The sequence below is a fragment of the Penicillium psychrofluorescens genome, assembly GCF_964197705.1.
Source record: "Penicillium psychrofluorescens genome assembly, chromosome: 1".
NCBI lineage: Eukaryota > Fungi > Ascomycota > Eurotiomycetes > Eurotiales > Aspergillaceae > Penicillium > Penicillium psychrofluorescens.
In genome coordinates, this window is record NC_133439.1 from 2484795 (window position 1) to 2501692 (window position 16898).

The 16898-nt window shown below is 51.4% G+C and overlaps 6 protein-coding genes across 6 annotated transcripts; 2 read left to right on the forward strand and 4 right to left on the reverse strand.

The window, feature by feature from the left end:
• Positions 1–1901: 1901 nt before the first annotated feature.
• PFLUO_LOCUS924 (uncharacterized protein) lies at positions 1902–2887 on the reverse strand (the record flags this gene model as incomplete). Its single annotated transcript, XM_073787111.1, has 2 exons — positions 1902–2573; positions 2627–2887. 2 exons carry the CDS (start codon positions 2885–2887, stop codon positions 1902–1904), a joined length of 933 nt encoding a protein of 310 aa, XP_073635019.1.
• A 1796-nt stretch (positions 2888–4683) lies between these two features.
• PFLUO_LOCUS925 (Aquaporin-1) lies at positions 4684–5789 on the forward strand (the record flags this gene model as incomplete). The annotated part of the gene is made up of 3 exons (XM_073787122.1): positions 4684–5010; positions 5062–5362; positions 5416–5789. The coding sequence occupies 3 exons, from the start codon at positions 4684–4686 to the stop codon at positions 5787–5789; spliced, it is 1002 nt and encodes a 333-aa protein (XP_073635020.1).
• Positions 5790–6876: 1087 nt separating this feature from the next.
• PFLUO_LOCUS926 (uncharacterized protein) lies at positions 6877–7437 on the reverse strand (the record flags this gene model as incomplete). Its single annotated transcript, XM_073787133.1, has 1 exon — positions 6877–7437. One exon carries the CDS (start codon positions 7435–7437, stop codon positions 6877–6879), a length of 561 nt encoding a protein of 186 aa, XP_073635021.1.
• Positions 7438–8499: 1062 nt separating this feature from the next.
• On the reverse strand, positions 8500–11089 carry PFLUO_LOCUS927 (uncharacterized protein; the record flags this gene model as incomplete). Its single annotated transcript, XM_073787144.1, has 3 exons — positions 8500–10128; positions 10177–10822; positions 10887–11089. 3 exons carry the CDS (start codon positions 11087–11089, stop codon positions 8500–8502), a joined length of 2478 nt encoding a protein of 825 aa, XP_073635022.1.
• A 1284-nt stretch (positions 11090–12373) lies between these two features.
• On the forward strand, positions 12374–14872 carry PFLUO_LOCUS928 (uncharacterized protein; the record flags this gene model as incomplete). The annotated part of the gene is made up of 1 exon (XM_073787155.1): positions 12374–14872. The coding sequence occupies one exon, from the start codon at positions 12374–12376 to the stop codon at positions 14870–14872; it is 2499 nt and encodes an 832-aa protein (XP_073635023.1).
• Positions 14873–15249: 377 nt separating this feature from the next.
• On the reverse strand, positions 15250–16764 carry PFLUO_LOCUS929 (uncharacterized protein; the record flags this gene model as incomplete). The annotated part of the gene is made up of 1 exon (XM_073787166.1): positions 15250–16764. One exon carries the CDS (start codon positions 16762–16764, stop codon positions 15250–15252), a length of 1515 nt encoding a protein of 504 aa, XP_073635024.1.
• Positions 16765–16898: the final 134 nt, after the last annotated feature.

Below are 16898 nucleotides of genomic sequence, written 5' to 3' on the forward strand. Positions count from 1 at the left end.
TATGCCTCTGCCTCATGAACTATCGTTCTCTCTCTGCTTCTCTCCGTTCCTACTACGACGCATTTCGTGACTGGCGACTGAGATTATCAAGGGGATTGTTCAACGACACTAGCTAACTACGTACTATAGACAATCTGGAATCACTGACGCAATGTTGACATGGGTTGATATGTATCCACTTGAATCTTTTGCCTTTGGTGGCAATCCGAGAAGACCTGGTTCCCAAAACTATAGGAAGGGATCTACGAGTCTAATGACGCACTTGTGAAACATGAAGAAGCTTAAGGTCCCAAGGTATTCGGACCAGCGGTGAATGAGTATCTACTTTCTCATGGGTAGTTTCAAAACTTTGATATTCAAGGATGTCGTAAATATTTTCAGTCCACTAGAGTCCTTGTCGATCCAGCAAGAAGTCAGTCATCATCTTCGATTTAATGCAGATCCAAGTGTGCGAACTACATAGTGTAGCCGGGCTGGCGCCCAGTGCCCACGTGATAATATAGGCCTTACAGACAAGGCATCGAAATGATCAGGGGGAGAATTCCTGCAGTCTAGATTTTCTACCACGTACAACACACTCATTATTTGATTACAATCAGACGTTCGATTGCTTCATTATTCCATTCGGTGGCAGTATTCGATTCAGTGGGAGCCCAATTCCGCTAGTTCTCCCGTCGGTCTGCCAGCTTCGACCTGGCGCGCCCCTGTGCAACACTTCCCGCTCCAATAGATAGATACGATCGGCTCGGGTTCGCAAGGGGGATGCGGTGGGGCGCTCCATCTGTTGGGATGCAGGGAAGTTCCCTGCCCTCCATGTCCTCCTCCATCGCTTTTTTATCTGTGCTACGAGGAATGGCCAAGAAAACTGTTCACTGCAATATAAGTCGCCATGCAATGAGAATCAAGATCGGACGCGTGCAGTCATCATGTATCACAATGGCGAACTCGCTGTATGAACACCAGTCAGGCAGTTCAGCATCTGCTTGATTGCCCCGTGAGAACTCGAGATGGTCGGGAGCCCACCACCACCTGAGAGAAACTAATTTGTTCCCTGGGTGACGATCGTGGATCTACTGATTCCCCGTGGTCCTCCTAGATCTAATGACGCACCACGCAATGCTGACCTCGCACATAAAAGCGACCACAGAGTACCCCGCCAAATACCTAACATTACTTCTTCCCAATATACCATCGGAATTGGACCGACAAGATGTCTCCGTTTGTTACTCTACCACATTCAATTGTCATATCTTACTTATTACTGATTGATGACCCAGCACTCCAGAGGAACAATTCGAAAAACTGACCAAATCCTCTGACGCCTCAAGCAGCGAGGTGCTTGCTGTGTTTGATCAACTCAAACCCATCGAGCCAGACAACATCACTGGATTTTGGAATGGCAAAAGTGTCCGAACTGGCCACTCGACCGAGAATAAACTCACATCCATGAGCTGGGCTGGTAAGACTTTCCGTTCTCCCGAGGACGTTGATCCTATTATGGTTCATAAGGAATATGGCGCGAAGGAGTGGAATGATGCTTGGGGACATGCTAGGGTAAGTTAACATTTGCATCTTACTTCTAATAAAGGGTTAGGTCAAAACTAGAGAGCCTGAGGGCAACGGCTGACGCCCATATAGCTCCGACGGATTGAGTGGCGTTGTGTTCTTTCGACGGCTATGGTCTATGATGACTTTCCTATTATAGATTATTTCCGATATGTCAACCATGACATGATTGCGGGTGCGATGGATGCAAAGACTTCAAATGCGGGAACCTTTTACTTTTATCTTTACAAGTGAAACTACTCGCCTCTCGCCAAAATTAGGTCATCAATCTAGTGGTCAAAATTAGCTCTGACTTATCGAGTAACAATGGAATTTAAATGCAATTTAAATGTCAATTATTCTAATTGTGCCTTGATGGTCGTCTCAAAGTCCTCGGGCTCTCTTCCCAGAATGGCGGCAAGAGCTGGAGATACGATAGCAGTCTCTCCTTGCTTAATAGCCTCCCATGCTGTGGCCCACTCCCTCGACAAATCCACACCATGATACGTATGTTTTTTGCCAATCTGTGGGAGCGAGGCATACTCGTTGACAGAGATTTCGCGAATTTTGAGAGGTTTTCCGACTGCTCGACCGAGAACATCGACAGTATCGGAGAGAGAAAGCTCCCGAGGTCCAGAAAGAAGTATCTCTCCATTCAGATAAGGGAATCCCGACGGGTCCTGGGTGTACTTTACGATGAGTTTGGCAGTCGCTTCACCCAGCTCATCTTTTTTGGCCCACGCTACACCTGGCCCACTACCAGGGTGCGGAATTGTAACCTCATCAGCTGGATTCTTGAGATCAAACCAGGCAGTGTAAATTGGAAAGGACTCAGAGTACAGCCCCTCACGAACAGCGGTGTATGTAAAGTTGCCCGACTTCTCAGAGAGATACTTTTCGGTCGCAATATGCGCTCCCATCACATGCGCGAAGCTCTGGTCCTTCGAAATGCCGGCGAAGGCTAGCGAGGAGTAGAAAATATGCTTCACTCCGCTTTTGATGGCAGCGTCGATTGCCAAATGGTGTGCCTAGGGGGGCTTGGTTAGACCTTGAGAAATTATGTTGTTATTTTCATACATACGGTGATTCGGTGCTGTATCTCAAACGACGCATATGAGATGAGCATCAACGTTTCGACCCCGTCAAAGGCCTTATCCAAAGTGGAGGGCCCATCGTAGTCTGCCTGCCGAATGGTGGCGCCGTTTTGGCTAAATTCAGACAGCTTCTCGGGGTGCCGTGCGATGAGAATGAGCTGTGAAGCTGGGACCAGTTTCGTTAGATGATTGACGATGCTCGTGCCCAATCCGCCAGAAGCGGGGAAGACGCCAATCTTGCCACTCATGTTGCGATGCGATGCTGTATGTCTTAACAGGCAGAGTTGGACTTGAAATCGAGAATGCAAATATCGAGAGTTGAATGCCTTGCCGAAAAAGTCGGGTTGGAGAAGCGAGAAATTAGCCAGGTACGCCGTTCCTGGATGTCTTATGTGTTGCTTCTTTCTTTCAGGCTTGGCGTATGTTGATCAGCTTATAAATCTTAAATTTCGGCATTGAAGAAAGCTGGCGCTAATAAAAGGACGTTAACTCCGCCGGCAAAGCCACAGACGGACGGTTGCTCCACACTACGCGTTCCTCGTGCTGTGAAAACAAAAGTGCGAAAATGCCCTCAATTCTCAGTGAGAGCACAATATTGTTAATAAGGACTGGGATCCCTTAAAAATAGGACAAATTCACTGACTTAAAGGCATTCCTGGGGTTAAATCAAGAAAATTCTCAATCATTACTCGTAGATCTGAAGAGAGGTAGACAGAGAGAAGCTATACGGAGCCAATGCTTTTATTTCAAAGAAGAAATACCGAAAAGTGGCGCCTTCTAAGAGTCAATCTAAAGAAGCCAGAGTGAAGAGCGATGGGTTGCACGCGCTTAGTGCTAAGCACCACCGGCGCAGAACAACTCTATCTTGGTTCGGTCGGCACTGACACTCCGGTCGTTCAGGCCAGTACGCTATGTCCGGAATGCGATTATAGGGCTTTTAAAATAAGACTATGCTTAATGGAAGTGCCTAATAATCATAAAAGTTCGTTCCAACATAACGATAGAATGCTCGCTGAGCCTAGTTCGGACAGGACACGGACGAGAATGTTTAAGAATGAGTTCCGAGACCGGACAAACATTTGAAAAATGCCGGTCGCGGTTATCTTCCAATCACAGGTTTGATTGCTGTGCATTGACAGAGCTTCCAGGCATACTTCAAGGGCTGGCACATGTAGGACTCTCTATCTGTCCGATACTAACAAACCTGACGTAGTCGACTAGACAGACAGAACATCACATGGATCCAGCACATCACCGGAAGGGTATGTCCAAGCTTTTTTGCTGGTAAAATTTGGAACCTGTGATTTCACAGGCGGAATTTTGAGCCTGACCTGGTCGCTATCCTTGGGCTTGCCTTTAGCCCACAGTGTTCCTGCGAGCCAGTTATCGGAGAGCCAGTCATGGTCGGTTCCTTAAAGAGAAGTCCGGGCAACGAACGTATTCCATGGCTCCAAAGGTGATAAGAAGCCCTTATAATGTGAACTCGCATCTAATACTGCCAGACTCTCCGGTTTCTGGGCAGATCAATAGATCGGATTCATCGATTGACTTTCTCTCTATGACCCTTTTATCGTGAAAAAAACACCCATTAGTCCCTTCATTGGCCAATTAGAACAGGTTTTCTATGCGGAGAAAGTGGAGTGTTTACGCTGGTATCCCAATGATTTGCCAGTGTGAGTGTTCTAGACAGACCCACATCGCCGCTTCCGGCAACCTTTGACCTCACCATTCGGAAGAATCTTCCTCACTGTAAAAGTTTTTGTGCCAGCTCCCCGATTGGGGAGTGTTCCTAGTCAAGACTAGATGACTCCATGGTTTTAACGACCCTCGTTCGCTCAAGGTCCCGAGCCAAGCCCTGATCGATGATACATGGATGGAGGGGTGTCCGTCTACAAGCTAGTAGTGACGTCTGCGACAACATTATGTTACTAATTACTGTGAATTAAATAGTGCTATTAGGAGCAGCCCGCGCTGTTGCAGTTGGAAAAAAAATCGTATCTTTGTCCGAACTTATTCCGCCAATTGCTGCCCTCAGATCATCACGATGAAGTCTAACAAAAAGCGCCAGTCGGCTGATCAGTCAACTCTTGGGGGACCGCCCGGTCCTAACGGGCGTGGCCAGCTCCCCATGTTGCAGTTCCCGGACAAGATGCGTTATAACATCCTCTCTGTCTTCGGAGAGTTCGTGGGCACTTTCATGTTCCTGTTCTTCTCCTTCGCTGGAACCCAGGTGTCCAATACACCCAAGCCTAAGGATGGATCTCTACCCAACACATCGAATCTGCTGTACTCCGCCTTGGTTTTTGGCTTCTCGTTGACGGTCAACGTTTGGGCATTTTTCCGTGTCACGGGCGGGCTCTTCAACCCAGCGGTATGAAATGAAAGATTATAGTATTTATAAACCTCCAGCTAATATTATCAGGTCACACTCGCACTCTGTGTGACTGGCGGAATGCCCCCCCTTCGCGGCCTCTTTGTGTTCCCAGCGCAACTTCTCGGTGGCATTGCCGCTGCGGGTGTAGTGAGCTGCCTGTTTCCAGGAGGAGCCAACTTCAGTACTCGACTTGGTGGCGGTGCCTCGATCTCGCAGGGTCTGTTCATTGAAATGTTCCTGACTGCACAGCTGGTTTTTGTCATCATCATGCTGGCTGTGGTCAAGCACAAGTCGACCTATCTGGCTCCCGTGGGAATTGGTCTCGCCTTTTTCGTATGCGAGATGGTCGGTAAGTTATCATATATTTTGCAGAGTGAACCACTTCTTGACAACCAATTCCAGGTGACTACTACACTGGTGGCTCCCTGAACCCGGCACGTTCCTTGGGCCCCGATGTCATCAACCGCTCGTTTCCGGGATATCATTGGATCTACTGGGTCGGTCCTCTGCTTGGCTCCCTTCTTGCCTCGGGATTCTACGGATTGCTTGTACTTGTCCGTTGGCAAAACATCAATCCTGGTCAGGATAGAGACGAATCGGAAGTCATGGAAAGGAAGGAGTCGATGATTCCTTCCGAGCACACTGTCACCGATCAGGGTTACGGTCAGGACCAGCGCCAATTTTACACTGATGCCCATGCCCCCCACTCGAATGATAGCAATGCTGTCAATGGTGCGGAAGTGCGCCGCGATTTGGCTCCCGAGGAGCAGGTTTAAACCTGCATAGCTCCTTCGCCCCCAAAGACAGTGTCAATCATTCTCAAAATGAAGATCTGACACAGCTTTTGAGTTGACCTGGATGTTGAAAAAGGTGGATGGCTCTATATACACGGTAGAGTGGAGATATACGGGGAGGTCGAGGTTGTAACTGGTTAGGACATTACTTATGAAGAACGGCTCGTGCAGGCCCAGAACTTATTATTTGTCCATATAATATCAATATTCGTTAATCTTTGTATATTTATGAGTTCCAAATATCGATAAGATTGTTCTTTAAGTGCCATTGTAGCCATGTCATGTTTTTTATTCCACGGCCAAACAGGAATACTCTCCGACACAACGCCTGGATAGTGCCAATGCCTCACTATACTCCTCGAAGATGATTTCTAGACACGACTGACCACTGATACGGACCAGAGTACATATAGTGCAAGTCTGGGACAACTAGGGCCCATATCGGAGAGAACGACTCGGAGGCAAATTTAAATTGTACATTCTGCTTACTTCCGAAGCCGAGAAACGCCTTCAAGGTGATTGTACAAAAATCACGCCCTGGTACGCGCAGGGGCTGCGGGGGAAACCACTCCTTCCCAGCAGGACACGTGCAACAACGCATGGGTAGATGCACGTCAGCTCTTATCTTTGTTCTTCCATTGGAAAGATCTCTCAGATGATCTGTCCACCGCCGTTCCTACTTGAGTGTACACAACCACAGGCACGGCCCCGTGTTACCATCCCGTGAATGACGACTCCAACTTTCAAATTAGTGTCCATATGGAATATACTCGTGATTTTCTGAGATGAGATAAAAGATCTTGGCTTGGGACAGGCATTTCAAAAGTTGACGGATTTGTGCATGGACAAGTTGTTTAATTGTACAATCAAACTATATATATATACAGCTCTCAAAATCCCGTGGGTAATATATAAACACCATCCCCTCTCTTAGGGGGAGCTATGACAAAAAGCGTATGAACACACAGTCAAGGAAAGTCGTAAAGTTATAACAATGATATCGAGGTCCGAGATCGAAGAAATTAGGAATCTCGGAAATGTTCAGGGAGAAGACGATCACAGACACCCTTTACAGGGCAGCCATGATACCGAGCATACCGGCCATACCAGCAACAGCGGCACCGACGGCAGTAGGGCGGGCAACGGCACCGTTGGTGGTTCCGGATGGGCTGCCAGTTCCGGAGGCGGAGGGGGTCATGGATCCCTTGGTGGCCCCAGTAGTGGTGGGCCCGGTAGTGGTGGTGGTTTCGGAAGTGGTGGCATCGGTAGCGGTGGTCTCACCGTTGGAGTTGGTCAAGGTGGCCTGGCTGATGGCAGTGGACCACTTGTGCGCGATCTCCGAGCCGGCGGACTGGAGGTCTGTAACACCTGCGCTGTAGGCGCTCTCGGCGGCGGTAGCAATCTCGGCAGCTTCGCCGGTCAGGGTCTTGATGGCATTCTCGCCGCCAGTCTTGACCTCCTCCCAGATCGAGGTAGCCTCGGCGGGAATGTCAGAGATGTCGTTGATGCCCTTCGAGACACCGACGCCGGCCTCGGAGAGGATCGAATTGATGTTAGGAATGTCGGGGTTAGGGTTGGCCATGGCTGCGGTGGCCAGGAGAAGGGCAGAGGAGACCAGAGTGAACTTCATTTTGCTGGTGGGTTGGTAGAAATAGGTAAACTTTGGGAGGTTGAAAAGAGTAGTCTCGGGTAGGATTAATTGATCGGTATGAAATTCACATAGTCCGGGGGAGAGATGGCCCCCTTATGTATGTGCGGCGCGGATCCGGTAGAAAGGCAATTCTCCCCTGAGTATTCATAGTAACGGGGCTTAGTTCACTTCTCCCAGGATGCCAAGCAAATAAAGGCATCTGGTGGCTGTGGCGACATCATTTCAGCCCTGTCAAAGTGCTGCGAAAATGGAGATCAGCGGCTTGGTGCCGGAAGGGGATGGATACAAGGCTTCGCCCGAGAGCGCCAGGTCCGCTCCATAATCCTGGGAAGCCAATCGTCATTTCATCGGGGCCCACCAAGCAACACGACTGACAGTCCAGTCGTGGTTCTCACGTTGGGACCATTCGTCCGTGTTCTGGGAGAAAGAAAATTAAGCTATTGGTGGCAAGTGTCCCTGCATGCAGTGTGTGTGCACAGCCATCTTGATGATTATTATGGGCTCCGATTTTAGAAACATGGCAGGCATCGCCGTTAACTCTGCTGCCTTCTGGAAGCGTCGGAAGCCCCGGCAGTCACCGTCACAGGCACAGGGCCCTTGGTGCCTAAGAATCGGAATCCACTGGGCAGGTCACCCCACAGATCAACTGTCGGAGAGCTGTCTCAGTGGGCGTTGGGTTGGATGCGGATGGGTCGGCCTATGCGAGATTTCCCGAATACCGGGTGGACCTGTGGCTTGGTCGGTAACAAGCCTCTTCGGGCGGGCTTGACCCTGAAATAGCATGTTTAGCGTGGCTTCATGACGGCGGTGGAAGCCAAGCGCCGTTGCACGTTGATGACGTTGGAGTAGTCGCTAATTACAATATTATTGACCTGCTCAATGTGAAACGAGGATGATTGAATCCTCGGAGTAAGATTGATGCCTGAGGGATAAAGGCACGTGCTGATCTAAAAAAAGAAACAAAAAGACAAAATTCTGATTATTCTCTAATTGGTCTATCATATGTGCAACCAACTATGTATAAACGATGACTGTTATTATTCACCGCGTGGCAAACTGCCGATATGCCTGGATGACGGCTTCCCATCCACCGGGATGGCTAAACTCGCGCGGATTCGTCTTTCCATCCAACACCATGACCTCCGTCATGCGCGTGCTGATCGAGTACCAGACCAAGTTCTGTGGCGCACCAACCACGCGCATCATGTTTGCCTGGCATTTGCCCTTGCAAGGTTCATTATACTTCCCATTCCACGGTCCGTCAAAGAAAGCCCAGGCTGCTGAATTGTATAGCGCGATGTTGGATCCACCGTCGACATTGGTGGCTAACGCAGTGCGGCATTTCTGATCATCTGCTGCGCACCATGAATAGTCTGGATCGCCGTACCGCGCGTTGGCAGTCCAGGGCGCCGGTGCTGCCTGGAGCTCTCCAGAGCCCTGCATGTACGGGGTCTCCGATTGCAGCATCCCGGCGTAGACGTCCTGCGCGTTGTGGAAATTGTAGTTGTAGAGCCAGTGATGCTCCGAGCCTGTGCCGGTCAGCCAAGTGCCCTTGGTTGACTCCACGAGGACTCCGCGGCCAGTGGAGATAATGGTGGTCAGGTCGCTGTCCAGGTTGTGGTCTGCAGTCCAGCCCCAGAAGTTCTCAATGTATGCCGACGAGCTCTTCGTCAGATGCATCACCATGAATGCGGCCATGCAGTCTGTTGGGTCTTGCGATGTGCAGGAGCGGGAAATGTTCGTGTCGACCGTGCCGCCTACTGTCACTATCGTGTTCCATAGTCCCACGTCTCCAGGGGCTTCACCGGCCGCGTTGACCTCGACGATTTTGGCCCCGGGGAGAACCTCGCCCACTGCGAACCGCATGTCTTGAATCTCAATTAGGCCCACATCACCGGGGTTCCCGACCTTCACGACTGGTCTAGGGTTACTGGCATCACAAAAAGCATCACCGTACCCAGAAATGACGGACCACGCTTCACCCACGATACGAGATCCCACCGGAATGAGTAGGGTATTCGTGACTCGGTAAATCCCAAAGGGGATATAGCTGATCTTGCAGTCGGCGGCATTCTGCGCCAAGATGGCGTTCAAGGATGCAGTATCGTCTGCCAAGCCATCGCCCGAGACCGGGTAGCCGGGAACAGTCTTGACATTGACAATTTGGTCGCTATTGAAGTCACCATAGGTGGGCTGCATTTTGGTGAAGTATTTTCCGTCCACAAGAAGAGACTCTGAACGCGTGGTCGACCAACTTCCCCCAGTCTGGTATCTACCGGGGGCGATAGTGCCCCAGTTCCAAGTGTCGACATGGCGAGTGGCGGGCAGTCGGACATTGCCCTCAGCGTCAACTGCAATAGGACCGTCCGTATCATGTGCCAAATTTTGAATGGTAAACTGGTTGTTTCGGCCTCCTGGATCGTTGGACGAATCATAAAACCGGATGACAGGCCCGGAGTTCATCGATGTCGAATCGAGAAGCACCAGACTCCCCAGTGAGTTCTCGGTCATGTTGATTCCAGTCCCGCAGTCATTGAAGATAGCACCCTGGATCAGCACTGTCCATCCTCCCGCCGCGTCGAAAGCAGTGCCGCAGGACTTGAAATAGATATTCTTGAAGTTGACTTGCTGGTTCGAATTTTTAATGCCAATTGCGCCACCGGTTATGTACTGCCTTTCGTTAGACTAATAACCCAAAGATAGGACAGTTCAACTCACCACGTCTGTGACAGCAATAGTCGATCCGGCATCAATATCAATTCCAGTATGCCAGGTCGAATCTATCGGCATGCGGATTTGCACATTTGTCAAGCCAGACCCCTGCGCGACTCCCCATTGCAGAGCAGTAATGGTACTGTTGGCGTTGATGGCTGCGGTGTCCAAGATGACATTCTTCACGAGCGTCATAAAGCTGGTCTCCGGGGGTCCATTCTCCTCATCATATCCCATGACGAGAAATTGTCCACGAAAGTTCGCAGCGGCGGCGAGGATAGGCGGGTCCATCGGGTCCCCAACAATGATAGTCCCCACTGTCAAGTTCAGTGTGCTTTCCAGCTGATACGTACCGCCAGGCAAGAAGACTTCAGCAGGAAACCGCGTTACGCCTTTTCCTTTGCGGCTCCCACCGTTGCCGTCATCGTCGATCGCCTTCTGCAGGTTACGTGTCTGGTCGCCCGATCCGTCATTGACAACCGAGTAGTCCATGACATTGCGATAGACCGGATATCTGTTCGTCGTATTGGCGTAGGGTGCGTATCCCGCGCCGTCTCCATTATGATCCTGTTCGTCGAGCCAGAAAGTACCCGGCGAGACTGCGGGACCGGGGCATGCTTTCGTGGCGGCCGCGAAACTGGGACTGCTCGATCTGTAGATTGACGGATTAGTAAACCAATGCCTCATTTTCATCGCAGACAAGATATATCACATACGAAGATGCTGGAGCTAGAGTTGCATGAACGTAAGGATTGAGCCAGGCCGGCGGCGAGGGGATTGATTGAATGGCCACAGGAATAGATCGTATAGGCTCAGGAATAGTTGGGATGTGCTCGTGGATCGGTCCAATAGGAAAAATTGCACTCGAAGCCGTAGCAATAACCGCTGCCAACACAGTCAAAGAGAATTTGTCACGCATCCTTAACAGTCCTCAATCAATCCTCGTCCTCGCATCAATCCCGATCCCACACACACACCACAAGAACGAGAGACAAGAAGTTTGGAGAAAGAACGAATGATAAAAACTTTGAAAGAAAAAAAAAAGGAATGACAACCTCGCAACAGAGAATTACTGAAAGTGACTATCTAAGGCAGCTATGGGCCCTTCAAGCTGGTGATTATCTTGGATCTGGAATGCGGGCTGAGCCGATCGTCGCCCCTTGCGAGTCCTGGATTTGGGAACGTGCCAGGGAGAGGTGTGTGCAAAGCCGAGGTTATCAAATAATTGGACTCCAGCTCGGCTTTTCCATTTATGTATTGAATCTATGTACTGTGCAATCTCATAGTGTCCGAGGGTTGGGCTTAGCTTGTCCACTTTCCCGATTAGGAATATCGTATCTTGGCGATTGAATCATTCATCGGAGCCGATTCAAACTAACGATTCCATTAAGATAACTTGCACCCAGGACATAGCTTCATAGTGGACAGTAATGATCAATTTTGGCGTTTAGCCATGTCGAAACTCTGAAAAGCCACATGGCTGCGGGTAAAATTCGGGACGCGGCATCGGTCGGAGCAACTCCTTGCGTCAGTGGTTATGTTTTGTCCCAGAAACGGGACAAGCTAAAGAAGCATGCCGCGGAGAGGAACGCTCTAGCCAAATATGCGCACATACCTACATCCTCTCACAATCCACAAGAAGCAAAGAAGTGGACTTGTTCCGTATCCGCCCGGATTCCCTTTGCCAAAGCATCCCAGTGCTGAAGATGCTGCGAAACAAAATCAGTTTGAAGTTTACAATTGGCATAGATCTTGAAAGCTCGTGAATCTTGCAGGCGGGCAACCATTTTCTTCAGTAAACTAACTATCTGACTTGTGGACTGTCATTCCGATATAGTGACGTTAGCATTGAGAGCCGTGGGTCGTGGGCGGCAACAAAGCTTAGGCTAGTATAGTATTTCGTGCACATATTGCCGCAATGAACTCATAACAAGCAAGTACATATCCTCATTAAGAATCTCGCGCTTACAAAAGGGGCTTGCGCGGAGTTCGAGAGACAAAAAGTGAGTATTATCCCCCGCATCGATCATTCACTTGGCTACAACGCGCGGTGATAGAAGCTGGGCCTTTCCGAACACGGACCTTGACGGCACATGGTAGGCGGGACGACGCCGCAAAATATCTCAGCTTTCTCCGATTGCTCTTTGTAGTGAAAAACAGCCGATGTTAAGTCGGTGAGGCTACGGCATTTCCTGACGCCCCCATGTCCGAGCAGGAAAGCAGCAGCGAGGATTCATCTATTCGTGAAAGCGGCGGGACACCGATGGACCCTGAAAAAGCAGAACATCCACCAGAAAGACAAGAAAATGGCGATTCGGAAAACAACCAGCAGGGCGAGACGCCTCGCATGCCGCGTGTCCGGTTTCGATCAAATGCCAGTTTCTGGCAGGAGGCGCCTCGAAATCCTCCGCCTGAGGATGTGCGTGCCGAGTGGGATAGATCGCAGCGCCAGGGCCTACCACATCGGCCAACCATGCCTTACTCTCACGAAACTGCGGATATCACAGATACGCCGTTGCCGGAGCGGACCGACCAGGCTGATGGGACAACAGCCAAAGAAGAGAAGCCTGCTGATGAGAAAGCACCGGAAGAGGGCAAGAAACCAATCTACAATCCCGAGCGATGGATGCCGTCCAGCGTTAGAGATCGGTACAATTCGGCAACGAAATCCATCAAACAGAGAATCACAACCATCAGCAACGTGCTGGGACGTCCTGCCGCTGATGGAGATGATTTAAGACCCGGCCTGTACCGTCCAGATTGGGCGTCTGGGGGGGAAGTTCCCCTGTCAGACGTCACTGACAACAAACACAAGACTGATGAAGAGAAGCGGCAGCACCAGGGAGCAACCAGCTCCGAAGCCCATCGGCTGGTGCGAGATCTGACGCAAGATCACTCGGCCAAGCGTCGCAAAGGTCGCGGTAGACCATACCCCCAGAGAGGAACCGAATTCAGCGGAGGAGAGGATGAAGGCGCGCTCGAATCGGGGCTTCGATATCGCTCCGGTGGTGGTGGGATTTTGTCGCAGTTGATCAAGCTCAATAACCCCAGCCAGGATCAGAAGGGGGGCAGCAGCGCCGGTATGTCTCGAACATCAAGTCAGTCTTCCGTCGATAGTTCTACACCGCGCGGCCCAGCGTCGCCCAGCAAGCGGGATAAGCCCAAGTGGTACAAGAAACCAAATGCTTCAACGTCAACTCTGGTAGGAGCCGGATCAGGAAACATCAGCGGAGCAACAACCCCGGTGTCTAGCGAGATTATGTCGGCAGCGTCCAAACGACAAGGAAAACTGACGAACGGGAAAATGAGACTGGAGGATGAGATCCGAATCACGGTGCACATTGCCGAGATCATTGCTCGCCAACGGTATATCATGCAACTCTGTAGGGCCCTCATGGCCTTCGGGGCACCGACACATCGACTGGAAGAATACATGCAGATGACCGCCAAGGTGCTGGAGGTGGATAGCCAGTTTCTCTACTTGCCCGGGTGCATGGTCATGTCGTTTGATGATCCCTCGACGCGCACAACAGAAGTCAAACTGGTCCGCATTGCCCAGAGCGTCGATCTCGCTCGACTCTCGGACACCCATCTGGTCTATAAAAACGTCATCCACGACGTGATCGGCATTGAAGAGGCAATCCAGGAACTCGACGATATCCAAAACAGAAAGCCTCGATTCAACAAGTTCATTGTCGTCTTGGTGTACGGTCTGGCCACTGCAACCGTGGGCCCGTTCGCCTTCAACGCACGACCAATCGACATGCCCATCATCTTCATCAACGGGTGTCTCGTTGGCGCGATGCAGAACGTCGCCGCACCCCACTCGGTGCTCTACTCGAACGTGTTCGAAGTGACCGCCTCAGTCCTGACATCCTTTCTCGCCCGAGCCTTCGGCAGCATCCCACGCACCGTCGTGGACGGGAAACGGCAGGGAAACCTATTCTGCTTCTCGGCCATCGCGCAAGCCTCAATCGCACTAATCCTCCCGGGGTTCTTGGTGCTCTGCAGCAGTCTCGAACTGCAGTCCCACCAAATCATCGCAGGGTCAATCCGGATGGTGTACGCGATTATCTTCTCCCTGTTTCTGGGCTACGGCATCACCGTCGGAACCACCCTCTACGGACTCATGGACGATCACGCCACATCGTCCATCACCTGCCCGCCCGAAGGCGCCTTCAAGAACCCCTACGTGCAGCGATTCCCCTTCGTAGCCATCATGTCCGTCTGGCTCCTGATCATCAACCAAGGAAAATGGAAGCAAGGCCCGCCGATGACCGTCATCGCGCTGTCGGGGTATATCAGCAACTACTTCAGCACGAAGAAGCTGGGCTCGAACTCGCAAGTCGCGAACACCGTTGGCGCGTTCACGATCGGCATCATGGGAAACCTGTACAGCCGCCTCTGGCACGGGCACGCTGCGACCGCGATTCTACCGGGAATCTTTGTCCTGGTGCCGTCCGGTCTCGCGGCGACGGGGTCCTTGATCACGGGGGTGGAGTCCGCCGACCAGATTCGGCAGAATATTTCATCGAAAACATCTTCGAGCTCGGCGCCTGGGGCGGGACTCAATAGTAACTCGATATTCAGTCTAGGGTTTGGTATGATTCAGGTTGCTATTGGGATTACGGTGGGGCTGTTTTTGGCTGCATTGATTGTTTATCCGTATGGCAAGCGGAGGAGTGGATTGTTCAGTTTCTGAGTTGATGTTGGCGTGCTATCTCCGCGTTGAGTGCTTGTTGCAATTGGAATGGAGTGTGTATACCTTGGAAAGTTCATAAGAAACAGACTGGTTTTTCTTTGGAACCATGAAAAACGAGACAGATATCCGAATTAGACTTCATAAAGTATCTTCAATGCCCTATAAAGGGACTTCAAAGTTGATTACAGGCCTGCTGAGCACCACAGATAATAGACAAAAGTAAACACATGCCCTATCTATACAACTTCAGCTTAACAACGCCGCGCTATGCACGTTCAAGAAAGACAGCGGTCCAGCCACGAGGTTGCTCAAAACGCGTCCAGTATAATCAAGGTCCAAAGGCGATACCAAACCCAAATTGAACCTGAATCTAGATATCATACACCATCTATCGGGGTCGCTGATGTGGGTGTGGATGGGGAAGGGGATGTCGTCTGGTCCCGCCAGGCGGCGTATCCCAAAAGCTCTAGAAGGCGTCGTTCGCGATGCACAAATGCAATGTAACCGTCCGTAAGAAGAAATCTTTTCGCATGATCCAATAGGGTTTGGGATCGAGTGGGAGATGTGGAGAGGGCGAAGAGGAGCGTAGGCGACATGAGAATCTCGTCACCGAAGGGACCGCGTCGAGCGCACTCCGACAAGATTCCACGGGTTTTCTTGTCACGAGCAAGGGACTCGCCGTACTGCTCCAGCATTCTGTTGTTCGCTATGAATTGCAAGATTGACTCTAGCGAGTCATCCTGGACAATATTCCGTGGCAGAGAGATCTCTGCGTCTGCGAGAGCCCGCTGCATGGCGATAGCGTACTCCAGGTCCTCGAACAGGGGCGTAAGCTGCATACTCGCAGGTGAAGAATCTCCCAACACAGGTCTATCGTACCCCAATTTCTTTCGCCATAAGAAATTGCACAAGACCATCGAGATAATGCATGGGATCAGAACGACATACCCCCACCAGCGCTCGGCCGTAACCAACGATGCAGCGCCCGCAACCAGCCCATTAAGCCCATTCACAGAGGCATGCCATTTGAACCGGGTGGACCGGACTTGCAGCCTGCGACGAATAGTGTTACTCGGCTTCTGGGCGAGGACAGCTGCGTCGTGGCCGCGGAACCGGTGCAGAAGGTACGCCGACCAGACGGCGTTGACAAGACCAAATATCGCGGCCAGCGCATTGCCAATATACCCAGACAAAAGATTGCTCGCCTTGTAGACTCTGCGGTCCGCCCCACCGATCGCCATCAGCGTCCCGATACCAACAAGTACCGAGCCCGCGCCCATGAGCCCATCCATGACGATGCGGTCCACGACCTCCGTGCCGAGTTCACGAACCCCAACACCCAACCAGCAATCCAGCAGGCTCACTAAATCGGGATTCCGATCCTGGTTGACCCGCAGTCGCTGAAGATGCCCCCTCTCCATGCGCAACAACTTCACATTCCGCCACGAGAGCTGAAAATCCCGCGCCGCGACAAGCGCCATCCCCAGCGCAAACGTGCCCCCAATGCCCATCAGTGCAGCGGCAAAGCGCGACACAGGGATCTGATTCCAAACATTAGCAGCAAAGTCGCCCGCGTTCGCTAGCTCGAGGTATCCCACGCTGGCGAGGAGACTATTTTTGAACTGCTGCTGTTGCCAGAGCCGGAAGCGGCCACGGCGGCGGACTAGGATGACGGTGTCTTTTGTTGACTCGAGAGATTCACGCCATGTAAGATCGCTGGCTTCGCGGAGGAGTTTAGGTGTTATAGGCTGTGGTGGTGTGGATTCGAGGGCCGAGAGTTCCACGTCGGAGTCGTCCATGGCTTTTGAGAAGGGCTGGGCGATGTGGGCTCGTGACAGAGGGGTGATGAGAGTGTCGCAGGAGGAGGAGGCGACGGGTGTCGTCGTCGCCATGGTGAGAAGGGGGAGGGCATGTGCTGCGGGTGGGAGGGTTTCACACTCCCAGAGGCATTGTTTGAGTGGCACGGAGGAGGTGGAATTGGAGGGAGGGAATTAATTGGGGAGGACAAAGTCCAATTGGGGAGGAA